Genomic DNA, 22091 nt, shown 5'->3' with positions numbered 1-22091 from the left:
AACAGAACACTATTCCTAGAGAGCCATAGTAGAATCACACGAAGCTAGCAATAGTTTTAATTACTTGGCCTCGAGATTACTACTTAACTAGCTAAAACCTAATAGAACAAACAGCAAGTCGCCGCAGCAAGGTCTGCGTAACATCTCATAATAGTACAGCTCGAGCCCTTCAAGAACCAAAATGATAAAACAACATGAGCCGAATCCCTCATAACTAATTAGTGCTGCATCAAGTCCAATAGACATATATGAATATAAAAAGAACGGATAGAGGAAAAAGTAATGTAGATAGTTTCGACGCCGCCAATGGAGCCGGAGGGTTGCAAAGTAATGTCATGATAGCAGGGATACCAGTGGCCCGAAGGGCGTATAAAATAATCCAACGGAAGCCAGGCAATCCCTCATGATAGGGTCTTGAACATGTATAACCCCAGGAGTAAGACCTCGGGATTGTATGTTGAAGAATAGTACATCCCAGACGGTGGAAGGTGAGGCTGGGTGAACAAAAGATGTAATCTTGCGCCAAATGGCAAGTCCAATGAAGTTATTCGAATCCGCCAAGGGCTCAACTCTCTTCCCAGACAAAGCAGATCCTAGAAAAATGCTCTTATTGCCCGAAAGTTCTGGAATTCAACCGTGGACTCCTCATGTTGTCTTTTCGGCTGCCCTACTTGGAGCCTGTGGTCTTCTTCTGAATTTTGTTCGGCTGCTTTCGAACAGGCGTACCCTTTTTCGCGGCAGCGAGGATTTTGGCTTTGGTTTCTGCTGATGGTCGGTTCAATTTATTCCCTTTTGCTTTCGCTGGCCCCTCTTCGCTTGCATTGCCAGACCCTGTTGGCTTAGAGTGTGCAGCCGTTTTGACTTTCGCCTTACTCTTCACCTTGGGAAATCTAATATTGGCTTTTGACTTCACGACAGTTCTTTTTTGGGCCTTGGTAGCCTTAACAGCTGTCGACTTGTTTGTCTTTGTGGATGTCTTCGAGCCTGCCTTGGAGATGCTAGAAACGCTCTTTTTAGTCACAGTGGTTCGCGTCTTTGCAACGACTTTTTTGATCTTGGACGTGATCGATTTTGGGTTCAGAAGTTTGCGCTTCTTGTTCCCACTAGAAGTGGACTGGTCTTTGGCGTTGCTCTTCCGCTTGGTCCCAGCCAGGGTGACCGTGGTCTTCTTGGTCACTTTTTTCACAGCTTTCTTTTTGCTGTTCTCTGCCTCTTTAGCTTCCCTTGCTTCCTTTGCTTCTCTTCGGGCTTCCTTCTCCTTGGGTCGAGGACCCAGAATGCCACGGCATTTGGTGGCGCCGCATCGGCACTGCTGCACGTTCTTCTGGGAATATGGGCTGTGAAACGATTAATGCCCAAGCAATCAGTGGACTCAATTCTTCCGGGAAACTTACTCAAAGTTATAGTCATAAGTCAGTTCCTCTCCAGTCATGATGCCACGATCCCCGGCAAACAAGGCCATGCGTGGCTTCCCGGCCACGGTCCATTTCTCCATCCTACAATTAGGCTCACACGAGTGATTGACAAACCGAGCAATAGAGCCTCTTGTAGCATCTATGATCATATTCTGATCGAAGTACATAAGGTAATAGCACTGCAATTGTTAGAGAAGGGCGGAGGAGAAGAGGTGCGGTAGGTGAGTGAACCAGGCTTACCTCATTATTCTTATAATGAGTCCTCATCCGACTCTCACACTCGACCTGAGTGATAATTTCGCCGGTATACTCCACGATAACCTGGTTGGGCTCAAATGTCCGATTACTGCGGACGCCATAGCCCCGATCTTCCGTTTTGATGACTTCGACACCGACATTGTATTTACCTCCGGCCTTGCTTCTCTGCTTGAGCTCCTCGAAGCTCCGGTTGCCACATTCGGGCCCTAATCTGCAATTATCGTTGTCACATTCGTAGAACATGTAGCGATTCTGGCAATTTTCATCACAGCCAGTTTCTTCGGTACACATGCAAGTCGACAGTTCCATATGTTTGTTGGCTCTCCAGATACTGGCGGCTTCTCCGACGAAAACGTCTAGACTGGAGTCAGTGGCAATACATTCAGCTAGGTTCGCTGAAGATATGACTTACTCTTGTTCGTCTTTCTCCACTCGTCGGGTTTTGGTTGACCAGGGGGAAGTGGAGAGAATATGTCAAATGGTAACTGGAAGTCTCTACCGCCCTTTAAAAGCCGGTCGCCCGTAAACATGGGGAGAGGCAGGTATTTGCGCTGGAATTGGCCTTCGCTTCTTCTCCGCGAAGTCTTATGCCGATTTTGACTAGGACGAGAGTCCGTATGCTCTTGTCCAGTATACAAACCGTGAGAGAGCCAGCGCTTCACTTTTGGGCGTGCCACAGGCTTGGGCGTTTCGGGTTCATCCTTGACGACTGCATCGTTGTTGGAAGACGATAGCTTAATCAAATCGCCTTCTGACGCCCGTCTCCTTTTGGAAGCAGGAAGTTCGCTAGATTGTAGATCAGAGGATTCCTCCTTTGGAACATTTCTGGGCCTCAGGCTGGCTCGGCGACCAAGCTCCTTTCCTTTCTCCATCATATCCCGTGAGCGTTTCCCGAGAGCACTGCTAGCTCTCTCAACTAGGCCCGAGGCCTTCTCCAGTATACTTAAACGGGAAGAGCGTCGCCTCACTTGACCTGCATCATCCGCTGCCATGTCGATTTGATCTGGTTTCTCGCCCTCCGTCTTAGTTAAGACCTGCTCAAGGCGCTTTCGTAGAGTTCGCTGAAGCAAGGCCGGATGAGAATCATCATCCGGCTGAGGATCCTGCGATATTCTCGAGATCGGTGTGTCCGGGGCGTTTGCAGCCTCTTCTGCTTCCAGGGTGTCTTTGGTGAGCGTGGTCTGGCTCCATAAGGAGGATTCCATCACGGCTATGCTGTGCCGGAGCGACGAGGAGCGCGTCATTTTTCCTTCCGAGACGCCATTGACAAGTGTCTCGCCGGAGACAGTACGACTTTTCCCTCCTATTTGGGGTTTATCCTCCTCCATATCCAGCCCTGAGTTTTCCAGCTCCTCGATGTTCTTCAATGATGCGCGTGTCACACGTGTCGACGTTCGTCGCGGGGGAAGCCTTTCGTCCGTGGATGCGTTTTCATTGTTGCTAGAAGTCTCGGAGCGGCTGTTTTCGGGCGTGAGGAGCTGTCCCGTGAAGTCAACGCCCATGGTGTCCTCCGGGTGCTCATCGTTGTGCTGATTGAGGTCGGGGAGCGTTGCGGGCGTCGCGGTGGACGCGACGGATAATCTAGTCAAGCGGGCCATCTTGGAACCGTAAGTATCCGGCTGCGGGACTGCTCGCGGTTGGTAAAGTCGGGTCAAAACGAGCCCCTAAGTCGTAGTGTCCAGGATGGGTAAGCGGGCGCGTAGTGACGAGCCTGGCGAGCCTGGTGTTTCCTTCTTATCAACTGTCTGGGGGTTGCTCTACGCGTGGTAGGGCGCATTGAGAGCCAAGAGATGGCTCCCAGCGTGAACTTTGGAAACGAACAGTAACGACAACGGTGGGGATCGTCCAGAATCGGGGTCTCGGGCAAGGGAGGACGCAGCAGGAGTAAGATTGTTGCAGATGGCGGTATATCAGCCAGGAGGTGGGAGGAGTGCACAGTCCCCGGAACGGAGGCCGGGAATGTGACGGGACTATTAAGTAGGAAATGTACGACAACAAGGTCGATTCGATTCGATTCATTCTAGGCTTTCAGGCTCGCTTACCCGACGCTACCACCGCTTATTATTTCTTTATTTGTGCTTCTTATACATGGAATTTTGGCATAATCTATGAATCTGGCCTCCCCAGATGTCTTGAGGAAGATATAACTACATGGTTCAAATGGTATCGAGACCAGAACTAATCTAACAACGGTGAAGAAGAACATCTGGGGGGGGGGGGATAATATGAGAGATTATATAGTATTATCTTTGAAACGAAACAAATTAGGTATCATATTGAAGAGAAATCGCCCGTCATCTCAAGACATTCCGCGAATTTGATCGAGAGAAAATGGAAAAAGAAAAAGGTTGGGAGAAAGGAATGGAAGAATATAGGAAGGAAAAGCTGAAAAGAAAGTATAGAGTGCCGCTTCATAGCTGGCGATGATTATCACATATACCAAACCCATGACCTTTCAAAATGACTCCCAAACCAATGGGTATCAATACCTTTTAATAATAATGCATGCATCGAGAAACCAAGGAATTAGCTTTGCTCGCCCCTGCCAACATGTTGCAACTCTATATCTCCTTGAGCCTCGACATCTTTGGGCAGGTTTTTGCGCTTTTCCGCACCGAGGCGTTGATCGCCTTCCCGGTAAGGGCGCTTGAACTCCAGATATGTCGGCGGACGAGGACGGAGAAGAACAGAGGTCCAATTCTTGAAGAGACTCCCCTGTGTAAATGGCCGATGACGATCCGATTTTGCGAACTTTTGAGAATTGAGATATTCTCTAGTGGTTTCGCCTCGACCAGTTAAGAACAAATGATATGTCCACAGGGAGGCCGGATAGGGGCCGGCGACGACCCCGTATATCACCATAGCCCAGGGAACTCTTAATTTATTGATAGCAGTTCCAAACGAGATACCTTCCTGAGAACGGTATACCAGAATGTGGGCCAGACTCGCACCGATCAAGAACAATGAGAGAATAGTCGCAGAGCTCACAAAAATGAAGAAGTAGCGGTAGTTGCGACGCCCTACACAGTTGTTGAGCCACACGCAGTGATGATCTAGAGTCTCGATGCAATTGTCGCACACGCGGCAATGGTAGCATCGGGGTGGACGCCAGATATTGCAGGTCTTGCAGTACTTCACAGGCACATCCATAGCCGCAACATCGGAAGTAGCCAATTTGACCATAACCCAGTCATTCGTTGCTGGACCTATCGCCAATGGGTCATCAGTTGGATCTGTTGCTGGGATGGTATGCAGATTGCGTGGAATAATGCCGGGATCAACCACTGAAGCGTGGATAAACGAAGAGAAGCAAATGTAAAATAAGTATGCGAACAGAATAGGTATTGCCGGCGAGATGTTATGCCATAGCCATGGCGCTGAGTACCCAAAGAAAAGGCCGGAAGGTAGGACGACGAAGATTCCTGTTATGATATTGATCGGCTTATCTCTCGAATTCTGGAACCGCCCACCACCGAAAAAGATGGTATTCCCCAGGAAATATTCGTAGTTCTTCCCTAAGTTTTGCTTCCTAGGCATTCGTGCTTGTTTGACATCAAGAGATCCGGGCGACGAGCCGGCTGATGACAGTCGTTCTTGGCCATGCCCATCCTGACGGTCGTGGGCAACGTTCTTGTTCTGCAGGTTGAGAAATGAGAGAGAGGACCGGGCCGGCATGTCTGGCGTTTGATTGACTTTGAAATTTGTGCTGATGTTGAGATTCGTTTGCGTGGTTGCGTATGACCTATCCCGCTCGTGAAGAAGTCGCACACTATCTCCCAAACTCCTCACTGTTGTGTTGCCTGTTGGACTGGCATTCGAAGTGTTCCTATCCGAGATTATAGGGTCCGTGAACTCCGTACCTCGAGACGGTGGGACTTCCAGTTCCTGGGGATTCGATTGCGGGAACGTGCTGTTTGAGATCAAGCTTGCCCTATTTTGATTGCCCTGGTCAACTGAGGCTTCATTTGACACTGCGGTTTCTTTGGTGAGCGGGCGACCGCCGCGATGTGCCTGCAGCTTTTGCGAACTCATTGGCCGAAAAAAAGCCTGCGCCGTCAACGAGGGAATATGTGATCGACTTATTCGGCTTCCCGACGTGCCTGGCCTGCTTGCCACTTGGCTGGATGCTGCAAGAGAGGTCCTGTTCGACGGTCCTCTCAAAAACTGTGACGCTCGCGATTGGGTAGGATACGACGATAATCCGGTCGGTGCTTGCGATATCTCGCCGTCTTCTGAAGCCATATCCGTCACCCGGGATGATATCCCGCCAACAGATGGCGGCCTGGGCAGACCCAGAGCATGCTGTGTTATTGGGTTCGAAGCAGGGGCACTCTGTTCTGAACTGTGTGCTGACATAATTGTGACAGTTTGCGGAGGTAATTCTTGGGTGCTATAGAGTATCACACAAGATCATAATGCCATGCGACTGAACTAGAGTAGGGGCTTCGAGCGCGAATGATAAACATAGACGTCACGTCGAACAACGAGGGATCGGTGGGGAAGGGGCCGGACAAGAGTAATCCTCAAGTCCAGGTCGGTTAAATAAACGTAAAGAATCGAAAAAAGTAGCACCTATGCGAAAAAGAGTGTGTTGAAACTGAAGAAAAGAGATGGGGGATTGTTGAACCCCTTGTCCTCTCTAATGGAACGTATGCTACCAAGATGAGTCCTCGTGAAAAGAAAATGACGCCTGGCCAGTCAAACACTGCCGGAGAATAGCAACTGGTCTTTCAACGACAAATAGACTGGAAGATTGTCACGTCATGATGAAGAGGAAACGGGCATCAGCAACTCACATTGAGGCCCTGCCATTATTTTGCCAAGGAGGGCTTTGGCAGTTGGATGACTAAGCGACCAATAGCTGTCTGCGGGATGTCACCTGATGCGCCGGCAACATCATGGCCTGACGCCAGAAGAAACTCCCACCTCAAGACGAACCGCAACTCCCCCAAGTCGTTTGCAGACCTCCGCACCGACCGCACAACCAGCACCATGTCCTCAATTGCTGCTCTGGGCCTTCGCCGGGCCTTTGTCCGCCCCGCTGCTGTCCGCGTTCCTGCCAGACGCTTCGCGAGCACCAAGATGGCCGAGGCGAGCCTCGACAAGGCTCCTAAGCGTGACCCTGAGCTCTATGTACGAGTCGCCGTCCTCCAGCTAAATTTTTTTTCCGGCAGGGGCAATTGCATCTAACGAGATTATTAGGTCCTCCTCGGAGTTATGTCCGGAGCTTTCCTCATTGCTGGCTGGTGAATATCCCTCAATTTAGAAACCCTTCCTTTTCGCTCTCAGCACGGGAGATACCGGAAACCGCACACGACCACCACACAGCACAACTGAGCCAAGACATGAATTGCTGATTTGGATTTGAAAATCAAAACAGGTATTTTGGCAAGAAGCCCACCTCTGTGACCTCCGAGAGCAATGTCCGCATCGGCGAGAGCTCCATGCCCTGGGAGCGTGAAGATGATGGCGGCAAGATGTACAAGTACCAGTACCACCCCAACGGCGATACTAGCCAGGGTCTCCGCGCTGCTCCTAGCGCCCTGAACACTGTTATTGTTCCTAACGTCACCCTGCCTGCGGTATGTTCCTTGTACACGATTTTTTTCCTATCCATGGCATCGCAGTTCATGCCCATCGCATGATTCATCGAGGTATACTGATCTTTGTTTTTTTTTTTCAAAAGGATCTCCACGAACGATTCAACAAGTACGGCAAGGAGGAATGGGACTACTAAACTGTCACTAGGAAATCCAAGATGGGAGGTTCGAACCACTGCAGATGGTGGTTGTACACTAGAGCTGCTGTGAGGAGTAGAAAGGTAGCTGTCGCATGTGGAGAGAGAGAGAGAGAGAGAGAGTTTTGGTTGCAGAAGATCTGTCTATACTACCGTGTTTTCCAACGCAATTCGATTGGAGTTTCCCTTTGTTGAGTTTTTCCTTTTTTTTTGCGTAATTCAACAGTAGAAACAAGTAATTTAGATATGGAGATGTAGGAAAGTGGCTCAATTCGACGAGAGACCTTCTTATACACAAGAAATGGAGATCCAAGAATAATGATATCATTTAACAGATGATTGGAAGGGAAAGGATAGAAGTATGTCGGAACTGAAATTGAAAGCGAGAGGAAATTGCCCCTATATCATACAGGCTCGGTGAAAAACACGATTCATATCTTTGTTGCCTCGTTTCCTTCACTTGCAGGCCTCGGCTCTAGGGAATCCTGCTGCTCGACAGACTTCTCATCTCCCGGCACAGAAGCAGGGGCCTTGTTCGCGGCATTTTCACCGGCGGGCTGCCCAAATGTCTCGGGGTTTTGGCCTTCGACATCAGGATGGGGTGGTGCAATTCGTCCATCGACCACATCCACCTCGTGGGCGTTCTCTAGGCGAGTGCGAGTCTCATAGCGTGTTTCGAAGGAGACCTTGCCCTCTTTCTTGAGAGAAGCGACAAGATTCTCGTCGAGAACATTCCCTTCCTGGTCACGATACTCAACTCGAGCCTTGCTGCCCTTGAGGTAGTGCTCGGGAGGCTCAGGTGTGACAACTGGATCCTGTCCCTCATTCATCTCTCGCTGATTTTGCACCTGATTCACAACTGGAGCGTCTGCCTGTCGAGTGGGAATCGCCTGGGGCGCGTTCACATAAGTCTTATATTGGCTGAGCTAATGGTCCAATAGTCAGCTAATTAATGTCCAGTCTTTCTGGGCCGTCACCGCCTGGATTGCTATGCTGGGACACTTACATCTGTATGGAACAAGTTGCAATCGAAGTCCCATGTGTCAAAAAGTTTCACTTTATTGCAGGCGTCACGGGTCCATGGGTTGCCATAGGCAAGCGGCGAATAGAGGATAAATGTACCGATAGTCAAAGCGAGGAACGCGGCAATCAACCCCTTGCCAACAATCGGCCTCGATCCAAGACCAAGGCTGCGGATGCGATTTGCAAAAAAGTCAAACTCCTGGCACAGAACCATGATGGCAAAATACAAGGCTGGCAGGTAGTGGTGGAGGAATAACTGGCGAGCCATGAGGTAAAATGGGAAGTAGTGGAAAGCCCATCCAAGCACAGTACTGCCAATCTCATAATCGAAGCGCTTGAAGGTAACATTGCTGTAATCACCGCAGCTGCGTTGCCAGCGAATAGCGGAGAGACCCTTGAACAAGACATAGATGCCAATCGCAGCTGTCGAAGACCACCAGACGATAGGATTTCCCATGAGATAGACCTGGCGATGCTCCTTGCCCCAGAAGTTGATCCCTCGAAGCAGCAGGGGCCATGAAGGTGGGCGCGACTCCCAAGCGTGGGATTCCACCAGGCCGGCATTAGTGACCCACATGACTTTCTGAAGTTCCCAGAATTTGCCCAGAAATCCGGGATTTCTGTAGTTCACCTTTTCGGTATCCTCGGGTAACTGTGGGTGAGTGTTTGATTCAATGTACCAGATACTATTCGGGAGAGTGCCTCCTTTCGCACAGGTGACCTCTTGCTGCTCGTACGCCCAGTCCGGAAGCTTGACCTTGTGGGAAAATAACACGCAGCCAGTCATGATATGAATCAATCTGAACTTGGTTTGAATGGTTCGCAGCCTCTTCTTGGCTTCGGCGCCATCAGATAAGGACTTGACGATCTCAACACGGAACATGTCATTTGCATCACCGGCAAAACCCTCGTAACCATAGGCGGAAACCTCGTTCTGCCAATCCACATCAGTCACTGGAGCACGCTCATCGTGGGAATGGATTCGGCGATGGGTCATTTCGTGATAAAGTTTGATAATGGCGCCATCTTCAATGTATTCAGCGGAGATGTTATCCCAAGCCCATGGACCCTCCAATTCCCCATAAGGACCGAGGGGTTGGGTCTGGTTTTCAAGAAGGAAAATGTTGTTTTCATCCTTATGAGGATATAACGTAACCTGCTGCTGCTTGCTTCCTGTGGGGTACATATGACTGTGAGAATGAAGATAGCCTCCCTGCGTATTATGATGGCGGATGGACACGCGAGAGCCGAACACCACATCGGCAGGAACGTCTTGCATGCCTTTGTGGTTTAATGTCGCTTGGAACTCGGAGGACATGAACCCATCACCCTCTCCTGGGTTGACGAGGCAGAGGAAATGAACGGCAAACAAAGCGGTATAGAAAGTCAAGGGGATAATTATCAAACAGAATACACGAGCGAAAAAGTGTTTGAACCAGATACGCTGCATAAATATTCGTTAGCTTCCCATTTCAGGTAAGGCCGAGGGCTTGAATAGCAGCGACACTCACAGGCGTGACATTAGTTGTATCACCAATAAGTACCCAAAGTTGCAGCACTGTCAAAGAGCCAACCCAAGCAATAGTGAAGAGTCCAACCCATTTAATGCTAACAGTAGCACCCAGGCAAAGTCCTGTTGCGCTAAGCCAAAACCACCACGGTCCCTTGAAGGCGCTTGATGGTCCAAGCTCGTGCTGGTTGGTAAAACAAGTAAAAGACAGGGCTGTGAGAGCGGTGAAGAAGATCAATGGCGAATCCAGCAGGATCAGGCGAGACTGGGTAGTCAGGGCATTATCTGGTTTGAAGAGTCAGTAACCCCCTTCCAAGACATTGGTTTGAATCTGCATACCAAAAATCACAAGCACTGAGCCCAGTACAGACGTAGAGCTCCGGCACCCGGTTGCTTTGAGAGTTAAGAACATCAATGGTACGGTAAGAACACCCATGAGAGCAGGCAACATCCGCATAGCGACATAGGGCACGCCTGGTTCGAGATAATCTTTGCCAATATCCTTGAAGTCAAACTCCCCATCATATCCTGCTAACCACCCAGCTAGTGTAATGAGAAGCTTCGCCAACGGTGGATGGACATCCATAAAGAATTTGCCCTTAATGTATTTGGATGCGAACCCGCCAAAGCTAAGACACGGACAGTTAGCAGGGCACTCTCTCGACGCACTCGGGATAAGAAGGCACCGTACTGGACTTCATCGAATACGACGCTGGTCGGCTGGTAGATGCGAAAGAGACGGACAATCGCAGCGATGATCGTAACCCCGGCAAGCAGCTTGTAGTCGGACACCGGCAGCTTGAAGATATTGTTGTCCTTCACGCCATCAGATCCATAATGTGAAGCCTGTGTCGTCTCTTTCTTGCGATTCTTCGGTCTCGGGGAACGACTGGGCGAGCGCCCATTGCGGGCCATGGGCTTGACCTCGAGTGTAGATTTTGGCGGCATCAGGACGGATGCTCGTTCCTATCCTTGCATTCAAATTCGAAATCAAAAAGAAGAAAATGTTAGACCCTAGCAGGTCGTAGAGAAACTATGCCGAAAGGCAGCGTCGTGTCCAATGGACTGGAATAAAAGTGAGAAAAGCCCCAGCCTAGGGTGCTCTATCCAACCCACACGCCTAGAAGCAAGGTAGCAAAAGAAAAAGTATAGAAGATTAACGATAGTAATGAATTAAAGAAATGTAGCCCATGACAGGATAAGATAGTTGCACAGCACAGCCGTTTCTGGAGAAGAGCAAGCAAACACGTGTGGCCAGGTCAGGAGGTGGATGAATGCGGTTCAGGCCAGATCTTTGCCGGCTATTATGGCCAAACTATGTATTACTACCTCGCTCTGTAGGCCGCTCTTTACGGAGATCGTGACTAGAACGAAGAATACTTGAGAGAATTACAGTAGAGTCTATACCATAATTAAATGAAGCTCAACACATTTCCCATCTGTCTCTCCTGGCCGATCTCTACCAGCTGCTCCAGCCCATCCCGTGTTTACATGTTTCGATTCTTGAGCTGCGTCGAAATACGCGCGCGGCTAGTACCTGCCGCTAGCGCTGCCGCGCTAAGCCTGATGCAGAAATGAAGTCAACTGCTTCTGATCGCCGGCGATTGACAGCGCTCCTGGACCAGTTCAAACAGCCGCCCTGACAGCTTCTGTGCCAAGATGGCGTCGCCGGCAGAAAATGGAAATATATCAACGGCGCCCGAAGAAGTGAGCAAGCCGCCGGAGGGAGTGGTGTTGCCTCCGAAGGATATTCGAGGTGAGTGAGTCCTTTGCCGACCGCGTGAGGTGTCCGCCACTGACTGCTGGAATAGCGATTGTGGAAAAAACGGCTGGATATGTTGCTCGAAATGGTGCTGTATTCGAAGGTACGTGATCCGACGCGATTTGGAGCCCGTGGAGAGATCTGCGCAGTGATCTAACGTTCGGGTGTCTTATACAGATCGTGTCCGCGAGAAGGAGAGAAACAATCCTAAATTCTCCTTTCTGAACCCGGATGATGCATATGCTGCATTTTATCAATGGCGCTTGGTAGAGATCAAAGAAGGAAGGGGTACAGCAGTGTCTGCCGGTCGGCCGGGAGAGGCTGTATCGGCCGAGCCTGCAAAACCACAAGGGCCAGAGGAGCCCCCCGAGTTCCATTTTTCGGCTCGGATGCCCATCATAAACGCTCAAGATTTGGAGGTGGTCAAACTGACGGCGCTGTTTGTTGCCAAAAGGGGGAAATCATTCATGACTACTTTGTCTCAGCGAGAGGCGCGAAACTACCAGTTCGACTTCTTGCGCCCCCAGCACAGTCTCTATCAGTTCTTTACACGACTAGTGGACCAGTATACGATTCTACTACGCGCAGAAGGGCTTGATGCGGCTACTTCGGAAAAGCAGAGATTGGAGGAGTTGGAACAGAACGTGAACAACAAATACCGCATCCTTGACCGAGCCAAGCAACGAGCCGAGTGGGTGAAATACCAGGAGCAGCAGAAACAAAAGAAAGAGGAGGAAGAGGAGCAGGAGCGGATATCGTATGCTCAAATTGATTGGCACGACTTTGTTGTTGTTGAGACCGTCCTGTTCACCGAGACCGACGACCAGGCGGAACTCCCTCCCCCGACATCATTGACCGATCTGCAGTCCGCCTCACTAGAACAGAAAGCGATGATGTCTCTCAACCCTCTTCGCATCGAGGAGGCCATGCCCACAGACGAAGAAACCCCGAATTACTACAATGCCTACCCCATACAACCCGAATCGGTTCCGACACCACCTCTTCCGATCCCTTCGCCCTACCCCCCTCCACAGCAACCGGATTTTCCCCCTCCGGCACCAGCCGCTATGGACTACTCCATGGCGCATTACCCGCCACCCCAGGCAGTACCGGTATCTGCTGCCATGGACGAAGAGGAGCAACGGATCCAGGAGCGTGCCAATGCCCGGGACCAAGCTGCTGCTGCGCAGGCTGCCGCCAAAGCCGCCCCCGGCCAACAACCGATGCGCATCCGGTCCGACTATGTTCCACGGGCCCAGGCCCGCCGTCTCAACAACTCAGCTGCAACCGCGCTGTGCCCCAATTGTCACCAGCAGATCCCTGTTGCCGAGCTCGAGCAGCATATGCGCATTGAGCTGCTCGATCCCCGCTGGAAAGAGCAGCGTGCCAAAGCCGAGTCACGGAGCGCAACCACCAATCTCTCTACCGTGGACGTGGTCAACAACCTCAAACGCCTCGCTAGCCAACGCAGCGACGTCTTCGATTCCACCATCCTTCCGGGAGCCCCCGGGGGCCTCGACCCCGAGGAGGAGGCTCGCAGGAAAAGAATGGCTACAGGTGCCCCTACTGGATATGATGGAGCTGGTCCCAGCCCTGGTCCTGGCGGCGGTGCTCTCCCGGTCCCAATGGTCGGCCCTACAGGAGTGCCTGTTGCTGGACGGCCCCAGAGCATGAATATCCAAGAACAGATCAGGCATATTCACGAACGGGCCAAACAATGATGATTCTTGCCAAAACGTTGAAATTCAGGGAATCCAGGCGTGGTTTTTGCACCGTTACTATTTCTTCCTATGTGGAGTCGGTATTCAAATGATTCTTACATTGTTTTTGTTTCATCTCTTGGGGTTAGAGCTAGGTATCTGTTCATGTACCATATAGTTGACTTCTTTACCCTCAAACGTCTTTAATGACTTGTCAAATTATTCTAAGCGACGGTGTGAAACAGCACTTGGCTACCTAGGTAGGTACACAGTCGATTGGTATACAGATCTATCATGTAATAATCTAACTTCAATCTGAAATTGCTGCCGAAAAATGAGCCCAAAACATCAACTCTCATCAGTTGTCCAGAACCAAGGCACATTCACTTTGGCAAATTGGTGAGCCTATTAATATTGTCTCCAGAAGTGTATCGAAATCTCAAGAAAAATTAGGAAACATAGCTGAGAAAGAAATTATAAATACATATAGAGGGAATATATATGGCCCATCGTAATAATACACACGAGCTTAGTCGCTCGAAGGAATAGAAAGAAAAATGTTTGTTGAAGGTATCCACGAAATAAGGGCCAGAAGGGAAAAAATCTGCCCATGAGCCACAATATGTAAACGAGAAGATGAAATATAAGGGCTGTAGTAAGTATAAAAAAAGGTAGATGCTGGAATGGACGCGCGTCCTCGGATTCGTCTAGGAGGCAAGTGCAGAAATCGAAAATGGTATGAAAGTTCGTTTGCTGAGAAATCAACGTAATCATGGGCTGTTCGAGATTGGCTCGAGTTTGCTATTTGGAATCTCATCATTTTCGGTAGTGGTTTCATGGGTTGTCGTCGGTTCATCGACAGTTGTCGGGCTATCATTAGGTTCTTCAGCCGGAGTACTGGCGGTAGAATTTATTGGGATTTGTTCCTCCGTGGAAACTGGCCCAGATTCATCTTCATTAAAAAGCTCTGGTGTCTCTTCAGGCTCACCCTCGGCTGTCAGGCCAGTGATTGTTTCCTCTGCTTCGATGCTAGCAGGAGGATCAGCTGGGGTCTGTATTTCCGTAGACACAGATCTTGAATCATCTTCAGTTGATCCATTAGGCACTTCTTGAGGTTCACCATCCTCGAGGGGTGTGGTATAACCAGAATTAGGCTCAGGCTCATCAACAGCAGACTCCGGAATGTTCTCTGGAGTCAGACAGGTAGAATCGGCCGCTGGTTGTTGAACGTCGATGATTTTATGGGCTTCCATTTCGGAGGGTTCAATTTCATCTCCATTGGAATTCTGCGAGTTGTTCAGGGCAGGCGAGGAATGGTTAACCACTGGGATAACTCCTCCGCCGATTCGAGACCAAAACATCCTCTCCCGTAGACGAATTGTCTCTTCCCAGGCATCTTTTTCTTCCTCCGTGTCTTCTAGACGAATATGGCCGTCGAGGATGTGGCGAAGATAGCCGGTGAATTCACAACATGATCGGACCCTTTCCAGACACAGGATACACAACGAGTAACGTTGAGCAGTCTCACTCTCAGATGTTCGAAAACGGTGGGTTCTTTCATATTCCGCATCATTTCTGCGCTCTCCGCATAGCGAGCACGGTAAATTGAATACTTTGGCCGCGGTTGGCATTGGCTCAACCAGAAGACTACCCTCGCAAATGGCACTCATTACAGAACGCCGGGTAAGCCATGAGATACTGGGCGCGGCATCCAGCCTTAGAGTAGGCTCGATATCCTCCACCAGAACGCGCTTATAGAAACGTGTTTCCTTCAAAGGTGCGTGAGAACCAGCCTGCTGAGGCGAAGACACAGCCCCAGTTGGTGAGGCATTCTGACTAGACTTGGAGGGAGAAGATGCCGCTGATCCAAGACCTCCGGTAGCCAAACTAGCCAGGCCCATAACATTTAATCCGGAGTATGATCCGCTTGCAACTCGGCTCGGTGGTTTCGAACTCTTCGACGTGACTAACAAGTCACGAAAATCATCGTAAGCATGAATATCTGTACGGCAAGAGACCCTGAAAAACTGAGGAAAACTTGTCGAGGGGCCAGGGCAGACTTCTTCTGTAATCGGAGTCATGTCTGGAATTTCCAGGTCAGGAGTCTTCCGGAGCATTCCTTGCATTTGTTGGGCTACCGCCGGAGATGAGGGAGTAGTAATATCAGATTCGTCTTTTGCAATATTCATTTCCTGAATCACTAATTTCAGTTCCGAAAGCTGGTCTTGATTCGATGCAAGAAGTAATTCCGTATCCTTGATCTGTGAACGGAGTTGTTCGTTTTTCTTCTCGACAGCTTCACGTTCCAACTTGGCAGCGGCGACCATCTAAATTGACGTTAGGGATCTCATGAGACAGTATGAAGGTTTATAAACATATAACAGAAAACATACCTTGTTGGCTTCCTCGAAAAGAGCGGCCGTAAGAGTCTCGAGTTCCTGCTCGATACTTTTCTTGCCCCTCTCAGCGAGAGAACGCTGGGCTCTTTCCTCTGCAAGATCAGCCTTTAGACGCAATATTTCGTGTTCAGTATCAATTTTCTTGATCAGAACGCCTGCCGCAACATCCTGACGAAATTTCTGGTTCTCGGCTTCGAGTGTCCGTAACTTTTTCTGGGCATCTTCCAACTCCTGTCGAGTAGCCACAAGGGTATCATCCAGCGTGGTCTGGTTGTTGATAGCCTGAATCAGCTTGACACTTAATGCAGCAACCTCATTGCTGAGATCTGGATGGTGTGATGATTGAGAAGACTCCTCCGAGACTTCTGACGTGACAGTAAGCCTGGGGTCCCGCAAGGTGTTGAAGTCTCTTTCAGAGATCCCCTGTAGAGCCGATGTTGTACGCTTCAAAATATTATCATCATTTGCATTCTGTGCTAAATCATTCGTCGACTTGGCCCTGGTGACGGTCTTCCCGGGGGACAGAGATCGTTGACCGGAAGAGGTGTTACTCGAGCGTGAGAGCATAGTGGAGGGCGACAAGAAGCGGCGGTGTGAGTAAGTATGAAGAGAAATTAAACTGCATATAAATGGTTAATCAAGAGAGAAAATGGATGTGGTTGTCCTTCAAATCGTAGAACTTACTCGGCCATGATAATTATGAACAGAAGCCTGCCAGGTTCTCAACGGCTCTCAGTTCAGCAGAAAAAGAGCAGCTATAGTGAGTGAAGGTGATCTCGATTCTAGGCCGAGATTCCACCGGCCCTATCCTCTGATTTCGAGGCCTGGTGAATCAACGTCTGGACAAGTCCCTTAACGCAACGTCCCCGCAGGTGTAGGCTGGCAAGTCCCTAATCAATTGGATGACGGGTCATTGGGGCGGACACGGAGCGGATGCAAGCGGTATTCAAGTTGACCAAGGAGCGGAAAGATAAAATTGAGAGAGGAAAAAAAGGACAGAAAAACCAGGCTGGCGATGTAAGGACTGTGTAACGAGCTGATCACGGTGAAGGCCAAGAGAGGCTGGGTTGGGGCGAAGGCCGAGAGATCAGATCCGGCTTAGTCAGCGCAGCAACGGAATAATTTGGGCAAAATAATAGGCAGGCGTTCCTATCTTAAGCGCGAGCTTTCGTCAACCTCCCCCGCTTTCAGGCGAAGATGTTTCGTCATTTTTCGATGTCAGTGTGCCGACTAATGCCCGTGGAGATTGTACAAAAGCCACGTTTTTCACATTCCTTGGACGGAATTCCGGAGCTCGGTACTGGCGATAGATGAATGGAGTATTCTGCAATTGGACTAGTTAATTAACTAGTCATCTATTAATGTATGTTTGAAATGACGGCGGCTACATGACTATATACCAGTTATGTAGGTCAATAGCGTTCAATTGCATGTCTTATCGAATCTAAAGAAGGACACCCTGAACATGTTTTCCTTTGCTATCGATACAATGGAGATTCCCTAGCATGAAGCGATCTACTCCGTACGGAGTACAACCTTTCCAAGCCGATAATGACGACATGGCTGATACCGCAAGGGGCCATGCCATGTATCTCGTGGTTAAGTGGGTGCACCTCGAATTTCCACGCAACGTCCGTGTATAGAGGGTCGGACTGATCTTAATATGCAAGAGCCATCTAGGACAACAGGTTTTGTTGAGATTTCAAAAATATTCCGTACTCGGGAAACTGGGTAATGTAGTATGAGAGACTACTACTACCTACATATGCCCCCCCTCACTATGAGGAGGTACCTGTACACCCCTTCCAGAATAGGCGTAGCGTTGATCATATGACTACATCCGCCTTGGCCCTTGGCCGCAGGCGGCTAGGCGCTACTGTAGTGTACTACTAGGTAGTTACATGCCGTGCGGTATTCTTAGGTAGTCATCATGGTGCTTAATCGGCGTTTTTGTACATACTCATGCAGAGTAGCTGTCACCTACGAGGCCCCTACTTCTCTAAATTAAAACTTACTAGATTCTACTTACTTCGATCTATACATAAAATCTAGATGTGTAATTGTTACTACATTGTGAATGAGGGGGGCATAGTTATAGAGGCGCCCTAACAATACCCGCAGCATAGACCCCGCCACCCGGGTTTGCGGCCTCAGGCCTAAAGGTGGGGTCTGCCTGAAATGGAGAAACTTCATCTGAAAGCTGTGGGCAGACCCATATCAATTTGATCAGAAGTTATACCTTTCTGTTGCGAAGGCAGTGTGATTCTGATTTTTCAATTCACCAGGGTTCTTAAGGCTATCGCCCCATATCAAGCGTGAAGTACACAAAACCATGGCGGATGCAGAACTCGAAGAGGTCAGACACAGTTCCTATTTCAATATATAGATAGCACTGCGCAGAGATATCAAGTCATTTATTATCCAGGAAGCTCGCTAACTGGCTAAAAAAGATCCGGCGAGCCCGTCTTGCCCAACTACAACAACAGGGGGGCATGCGTGGAGGGCCTTCAGACGGTCAAGATGATCAACGGAAGTAAGTCTTCACATCTGAATGATTTTTAGATAAGCTTTGTCAAGCTTTGAAGTTTTTGCTCTATATTTGCCAGTCCGCTGAATTATGCTTTCTATATAGACAAGCAGAAGGTATATAGTCCTCATCCTCGTCCTCATTTCAAGAACTCTTTGACCCCCGAATCTCGAGGTCACGCAAGCATTTCTACAGCAACCACTCACACACATACATAGCCGACCGTCGTTCCGCCATTCTATCTCAAATCCTTGATCCCGCTGCTGCCGATCGTCTCGGTCGTATTCGCCTAGTCAAGGAGTCTCGGGCGGTGGACATCGAAAACAGACTCATCATGCTAGCTCAGACGGGCCAACTACGCCAGAAAGTCACGGAAGAGCAACTAAAGGAGCTACTGAATGCCGTCGCGGAGAATCAGCGCAAAGAGGAAGAAGAACACAAGATTGTGATCACCCGCCGTAAAGGTGGCTGGGATGATGATGATGACCTGTTGGACCTGTAAGGGCCTAGCAGCCAGAAAAAAAACCTATTTAAAAAAAAAGGAATACAACATGTCTCGCGTGGCACAGCTAGTTTCACACGTTTGGAATTCATGCTGATCGGGGCACTGTAATGGTGTTCATGAGCTATGGAATACAGCAAGCAAATACCCTTACAAATGAGCTTCAGAAGGTCCCTCATTCCGATATCCTGGACTTTTAATCTGTTTGTTCGAACAACTATACAAGTAACTAATATTACACTACCTGAAATCTAGAACCTGTTCCAAGTACTTCCGCGCATTTACGCTGTCTGTTGCCCCATTCTTTGCTTCTCCTCCTTCTGCTGTCTTCTAATCATTCGACGGATTTCTCTCAGATCCGGCGGTGCCTCAATGTTGAGTTCGCGACGTAGTTCGTCCACATTCTTTTCAAGTACTTCCTCCCAGTAAACGTTGATGAGCTCTTTGCTTGCAAGACCGCTCCGGACTGCCCAAGGGAGATGCAGGGAGAAAAATCTCTCCCGTTCCGCTGGCTTCAGCCGCACCATGGCAAAGAGACTCAGCCCTGTCATGGGAATCAGTGTGTTCAGGAACTCAAAGGCCTTGAGCGCGAGCTCGCCCTCCACAAAGATCGGCAGACCCGTCACGGCGTGATAGAAGTCGTGGCATTCCCGGTATCGCTGCATGACATATGCACACTCCTCATTGTCAATGTATTGAACCTGACTGCGAGTATCTGGCGATACGCCTTCCCGGTCTAGCCAAGCTGCATATGTACGGCCGACGGAGTTCTCAGGCAAGGATCGGAGATATGGTAAAGGCATAGTGCTGGAGGTAATACGGGGACGATCGCGTAAAATACGGCGGCCGGTGGCATCCGAGAGCATTGCATCGCGGAGTCGATATATGAAATACGGGGTGGCCGTTGCCTCGCCCAGGGTAGCAATCAGATCTTAGGTTAGCTCTAGGTTAGCTGCTCCTGCCGTACAAATCAAATCACCAATCGCACAGGACATCACCAGGTAAATATACCTCCTCGGCGGGGATTTATAAGAGACCCTACAGCTGATCCCACAGCTAGGGCGCCGCGCTCGATAAACGTGAGCGGGATATGACCTGGATAATTGGGCTGTGGGCGATTGAGGACGGAAAAGTGCCTCGGAAGCAGACAAGCAGGCGCAGTTGTCACAGGAGTCAAGAGACGCGCACTCGGCGCAATTTGCCTTGCCAGAACCGACATGGTTGTGTGTTTTTCGAACTCGTCATGACCCTGGCAAGATCAAAAGCTGCTGCTGAGGCTCGGGAAGTGGTACGACATCTCTGGTGGAGTCCCGATAATGGACCGATAAGGAAACGCTTCATACTCACAACTGCCAAAAAAGTTCCAGCACGGTTCGGAGCCCGACATGGATTACAGGACCGAGACTTGTACAAATAAATATGGATGAATCCGTGGAGATCGCCGTTTTTCATTTTTAATAAGCCGGCAGCTACCGCTCTTTATTTTTGAGTTGTTGGAGAACGCTCATGACAACTTAGCCTTACATTGTCTGCTCTAGTAGCCTTCCTATTTCACTGTCTTTGCCCACACATTTTGGTTTCAGACCTTAGAAATGGCCCAAGAACAACCAAATTGGTGGCCTGGAGAAGCCCATGAGAAATTTACAAAATGGGCTATCTCTCAGGGTGTTGAGGCGAGTGGGGTTTCTCCAGCAAGATTCCATGGCCGTGGTCTAGGCATGATAGCAACGAGGGGCATCGAAGTACGTACTGTATAGCTGTCTCGGTGTCGTTGGCTAATTTGATTTTAGAAAGGGGAGCTAATTCTGTCGGTCCCTCTTCAAGTGATGTTGACGACTGATTCCATCCCTTTATCCTTTGCTACCCGGTTTGCAGACGATATCTCTGTCCACGGGCTTCTTGCTGCGTTTCTCACACACGGTGAACCTAAAGATCTCGAGAAATATGACTTATGGAGGCTATCTTGGCCCATGCACCAAGAATTTAAGGACAGTATGCCCATTTTGTGGCCACAATCCCTGCGGACATCGAATACGAAAAATAACGATATATCGTCTCCAACCATCTGTTTGCCACCTTCAATATCAGGACTGTGGAATTCTTTTCAAAATGGAGCCCAGTTTCAGTATGAGTACGACCGTGATCACCAGGACCTTCTCCCTAAGCAGGAAAAAAGGCTGCTCGATGCTTGGGATCGTGTACTGGCAGTGTTTCCCGACACAGATTGGGACACGTATTCTTACTATTGGCTCATCGTCAACACGAGAAGCTTCTACTATCTGATGCCTGGCATTCAGCCGCCAGAAGACCGCAATGACGCGATGGCCTTGGTGCCGTTTGCGGATTACTTCAACCATTCCGATGTAGCTGTAAGTGAGCCTGTCTCATGTCATCTTTGGAAGGAATGCTTCTGGTCTTTTCGAATATCTTTTGACATTTTACGCTACATAAAGTGTGACGTGAACTTTGACGGGACAAGATACACATTTCGGGCAACCAAATCCTACGGTAATTCGCCTCAAATTACCCTTCCTTATCGTAGTCCGGACTGATCTAATGTGACTCTGTAGACAAGGGAGAAGAAATCTACATGAGTTACGGTCCTCATTCAAATGATTTTCTTTTTACCGAATGTTAGTCGCCACTATACGACATATACGGGCCAAATACTCATACTAACGCCATACAGATGGATTCTTCCTCGACGAAAATGATTATGAATCCTTATATCTTGATGACATCGTATTCCGAGACCTAAACGCGTCCCAAAAAGAAGAACTCAATCTACAGCAATATTACGGGTAAGCATCTCTTTACCCTCCTTTCATTTGTCTCGGGTTCATTACCGTCAAATCTGATCATGCCGGAACATCACAGTAACTACCAGCTCACTGCGTCTGGCGCCTGCTACCGGACCGAAATCGCTGCCTGTATAAAATACATGACTCGCCGGAACTGGCGAAACTATGTCCTCGGCCATTCGACCAAGGGCGTGGACGCTCGAAAAACAGAGTCTGTTATTCGCGGTTGGGTAAAGACTTATTCAAACGAGGCGAAGACAACCATTACTGCGCTGGAAGCTCTGCGATCCAACGAAGAGAATGTACCGTTCTCCAGTAATATCGATATGCTTTTGAAAAGATGGAAGCAGATAGAATGGCTATGCAACAACACTGCTGAGGCCATCTCTTAAGAGACAAATCAGTAGCCGGCAACTCTATTATATATATCCTAAAAATATTCCGATTCATCAGATCC

The 22091-nt window shown here is 49.2% G+C and overlaps 9 protein-coding genes across 9 annotated transcripts; 4 read left to right on the top strand and 5 right to left on the bottom strand.

The window, feature by feature from the left end:
- Nucleotides 1-667: 667 nt before the first annotated feature.
- On the bottom strand, nucleotides 668-3271 carry ASPZODRAFT_154622 (hypothetical protein; the record flags this gene model as incomplete). The annotated part of the gene is made up of 4 exons (XM_022726110.1): nucleotides 668-1337; nucleotides 1395-1594; nucleotides 1656-2029; nucleotides 2086-3271. The coding sequence occupies 4 exons, from the start codon at nucleotides 3269-3271 to the stop codon at nucleotides 668-670; spliced, it is 2430 nt and encodes an 809-aa protein (XP_022577946.1).
- Nucleotides 3272-3882: 611 nt separating this feature from the next.
- On the bottom strand, nucleotides 3883-6455 carry ASPZODRAFT_136295 (hypothetical protein). Its single transcript, XM_022724032.1, has one exon. It carries the CDS (start codon nucleotides 6027-6029, stop codon nucleotides 4200-4202), a length of 1830 nt encoding a protein of 609 aa, XP_022577945.1. The 5' UTR covers nucleotides 6030-6455; the 3' UTR covers nucleotides 3883-4199.
- Nucleotides 6456-6656: 201 nt separating this feature from the next.
- Nucleotides 6657-7563, top strand: ASPZODRAFT_136292 (hypothetical protein). Its single transcript, XM_022724031.1, has 4 exons — nucleotides 6657-6806; nucleotides 6876-6919; nucleotides 7054-7255; nucleotides 7360-7563. Exons 1-4 carry the CDS (start codon nucleotides 6666-6668, stop codon nucleotides 7408-7410), a joined length of 438 nt encoding a protein of 145 aa, XP_022577944.1. The 5' UTR covers nucleotides 6657-6665; the 3' UTR covers nucleotides 7411-7563.
- On the bottom strand, nucleotides 7521-11209 carry ASPZODRAFT_136291 (hypothetical protein). Its single transcript, XM_022724030.1, has 5 exons — nucleotides 10635-11209; nucleotides 10283-10572; nucleotides 9945-10228; nucleotides 8417-9877; nucleotides 7521-8336 (listed from the first exon to the last, which is right to left on the bottom strand). Exons 1-5 carry the CDS (start codon nucleotides 10889-10891, stop codon nucleotides 7842-7844), a joined length of 2787 nt encoding a protein of 928 aa, XP_022577943.1. The 5' UTR covers nucleotides 10892-11209; the 3' UTR covers nucleotides 7521-7841.
- A 393-nt stretch (nucleotides 11210-11602) lies between these two features.
- On the top strand, nucleotides 11603-13426 carry ASPZODRAFT_154618 (hypothetical protein; the record flags this gene model as incomplete). Its single annotated transcript, XM_022726108.1, has 3 exons — nucleotides 11603-11699; nucleotides 11755-11808; nucleotides 11883-13426. The coding sequence occupies 3 exons, from the start codon at nucleotides 11603-11605 to the stop codon at nucleotides 13424-13426; spliced, it is 1695 nt and encodes a 564-aa protein (XP_022577942.1).
- Nucleotides 13427-14175: 749 nt separating this feature from the next.
- ASPZODRAFT_146146 (hypothetical protein) lies at nucleotides 14176-16371 on the bottom strand (the record flags this gene model as incomplete). The annotated part of the gene is made up of 2 exons (XM_022725151.1): nucleotides 14176-15732; nucleotides 15799-16371. 2 exons carry the CDS (start codon nucleotides 16369-16371, stop codon nucleotides 14176-14178), a joined length of 2130 nt encoding a protein of 709 aa, XP_022577941.1.
- A 992-nt stretch (nucleotides 16372-17363) lies between these two features.
- Nucleotides 17364-18833, top strand: ASPZODRAFT_19521 (hypothetical protein; the record flags this gene model as incomplete). The annotated part of the gene is made up of 3 exons (XM_022727413.1): nucleotides 17364-17407; nucleotides 18255-18337; nucleotides 18550-18833. 3 exons carry the CDS (start codon nucleotides 17364-17366, stop codon nucleotides 18831-18833), a joined length of 411 nt encoding a protein of 136 aa, XP_022577940.1.
- A 281-nt stretch (nucleotides 18834-19114) lies between these two features.
- Nucleotides 19115-20086, bottom strand: ASPZODRAFT_103409 (hypothetical protein; the record flags this gene model as incomplete). Its single annotated transcript, XM_022720835.1, has 2 exons — nucleotides 19845-20086; nucleotides 19115-19764 (listed from the first exon to the last, which is right to left on the bottom strand). The coding sequence occupies exons 1-2, from the start codon at nucleotides 20050-20052 to the stop codon at nucleotides 19115-19117; spliced, it is 858 nt and encodes a 285-aa protein (XP_022577939.1). The 5' UTR covers nucleotides 20053-20086.
- Nucleotides 20087-20338: 252 nt separating this feature from the next.
- ASPZODRAFT_944827 (hypothetical protein) lies at nucleotides 20339-22072 on the top strand. The gene is made up of 5 exons (XM_022730484.1): nucleotides 20339-20575; nucleotides 20624-21341; nucleotides 21404-21466; nucleotides 21523-21634; nucleotides 21711-22072. Exons 1-5 carry the CDS (start codon nucleotides 20426-20428, stop codon nucleotides 22024-22026), a joined length of 1359 nt encoding a protein of 452 aa, XP_022577938.1. The 5' UTR covers nucleotides 20339-20425; the 3' UTR covers nucleotides 22027-22072.
- Nucleotides 22073-22091: the final 19 nt, after the last annotated feature.

The sequence above is a fragment of the Penicilliopsis zonata genome (genome assembly GCF_001890105.1).
Source record: "Penicilliopsis zonata CBS 506.65 unplaced genomic scaffold ASPZOscaffold_19, whole genome shotgun sequence".
Taxonomy (NCBI): Eukaryota; Fungi; Ascomycota; class Eurotiomycetes; order Eurotiales; family Aspergillaceae; genus Penicilliopsis; species Penicilliopsis zonata.
Note: the sequence above shows the minus strand (reverse complement) of the source record. Positions and strands in the feature narration are given on the sequence as shown.

Excerpts from the sequence above, each read along its gene's own strand:
- ASPZODRAFT_136292 (XM_022724031.1), top strand. The coding sequence starts at position 6,666 with ATGTCCTCAATTGCTGCTCTGGGCCTTCGCCGGGCCTTTGTCCGCCCC. Across the intron at positions 6,807-6,875 it reads AGCGTGACCCTGAGCTCTAT|GTCCTCCTCGGAGTTATGTC; the intron begins GTACGAGTCGCC and ends CGAGATTATTAG. Across the intron at positions 6,920-7,053 it reads GCTTTCCTCATTGCTGGCTG|GTATTTTGGCAAGAAGCCCA; the intron begins GTGAATATCCCT and ends AAATCAAAACAG.
- ASPZODRAFT_944827 (XM_022730484.1), top strand. The coding sequence starts at position 20,426 with ATGGCCCAAGAACAACCAAATTGGTGGCCTGGAGAAGCCCATGAGAAA. Across the intron at positions 20,576-20,623 it reads TAGCAACGAGGGGCATCGAA|AAAGGGGAGCTAATTCTGTC; the intron begins GTACGTACTGTA and ends ATTTGATTTTAG. Across the intron at positions 21,342-21,403 it reads TCGGGCAACCAAATCCTACG|ACAAGGGAGAAGAAATCTAC; the intron begins GTAATTCGCCTC and ends GTGACTCTGTAG.
- ASPZODRAFT_136295 (XM_022724032.1), bottom strand. The coding sequence starts at position 6,029 with ATGTCAGCACACAGTTCAGAACAGAGTGCCCCTGCTTCGAACCCAATA.
- ASPZODRAFT_136291 (XM_022724030.1), bottom strand. The coding sequence starts at position 10,891 with ATGCCGCCAAAATCTACACTCGAGGTCAAGCCCATGGCCCGCAATGGG. Across the intron at positions 9,878-9,944 it reads ATACAACTAATGTCACGCCT|CGTATCTGGTTCAAACACTT; the intron begins GTGAGTGTCGCT and ends ATATTTATGCAG. Across the intron at positions 8,337-8,416 it reads GCAACTTGTTCCATACAGAT|CTCAGCCAATATAAGACTTA; the intron begins GTAAGTGTCCCA and ends TTGGACCATTAG.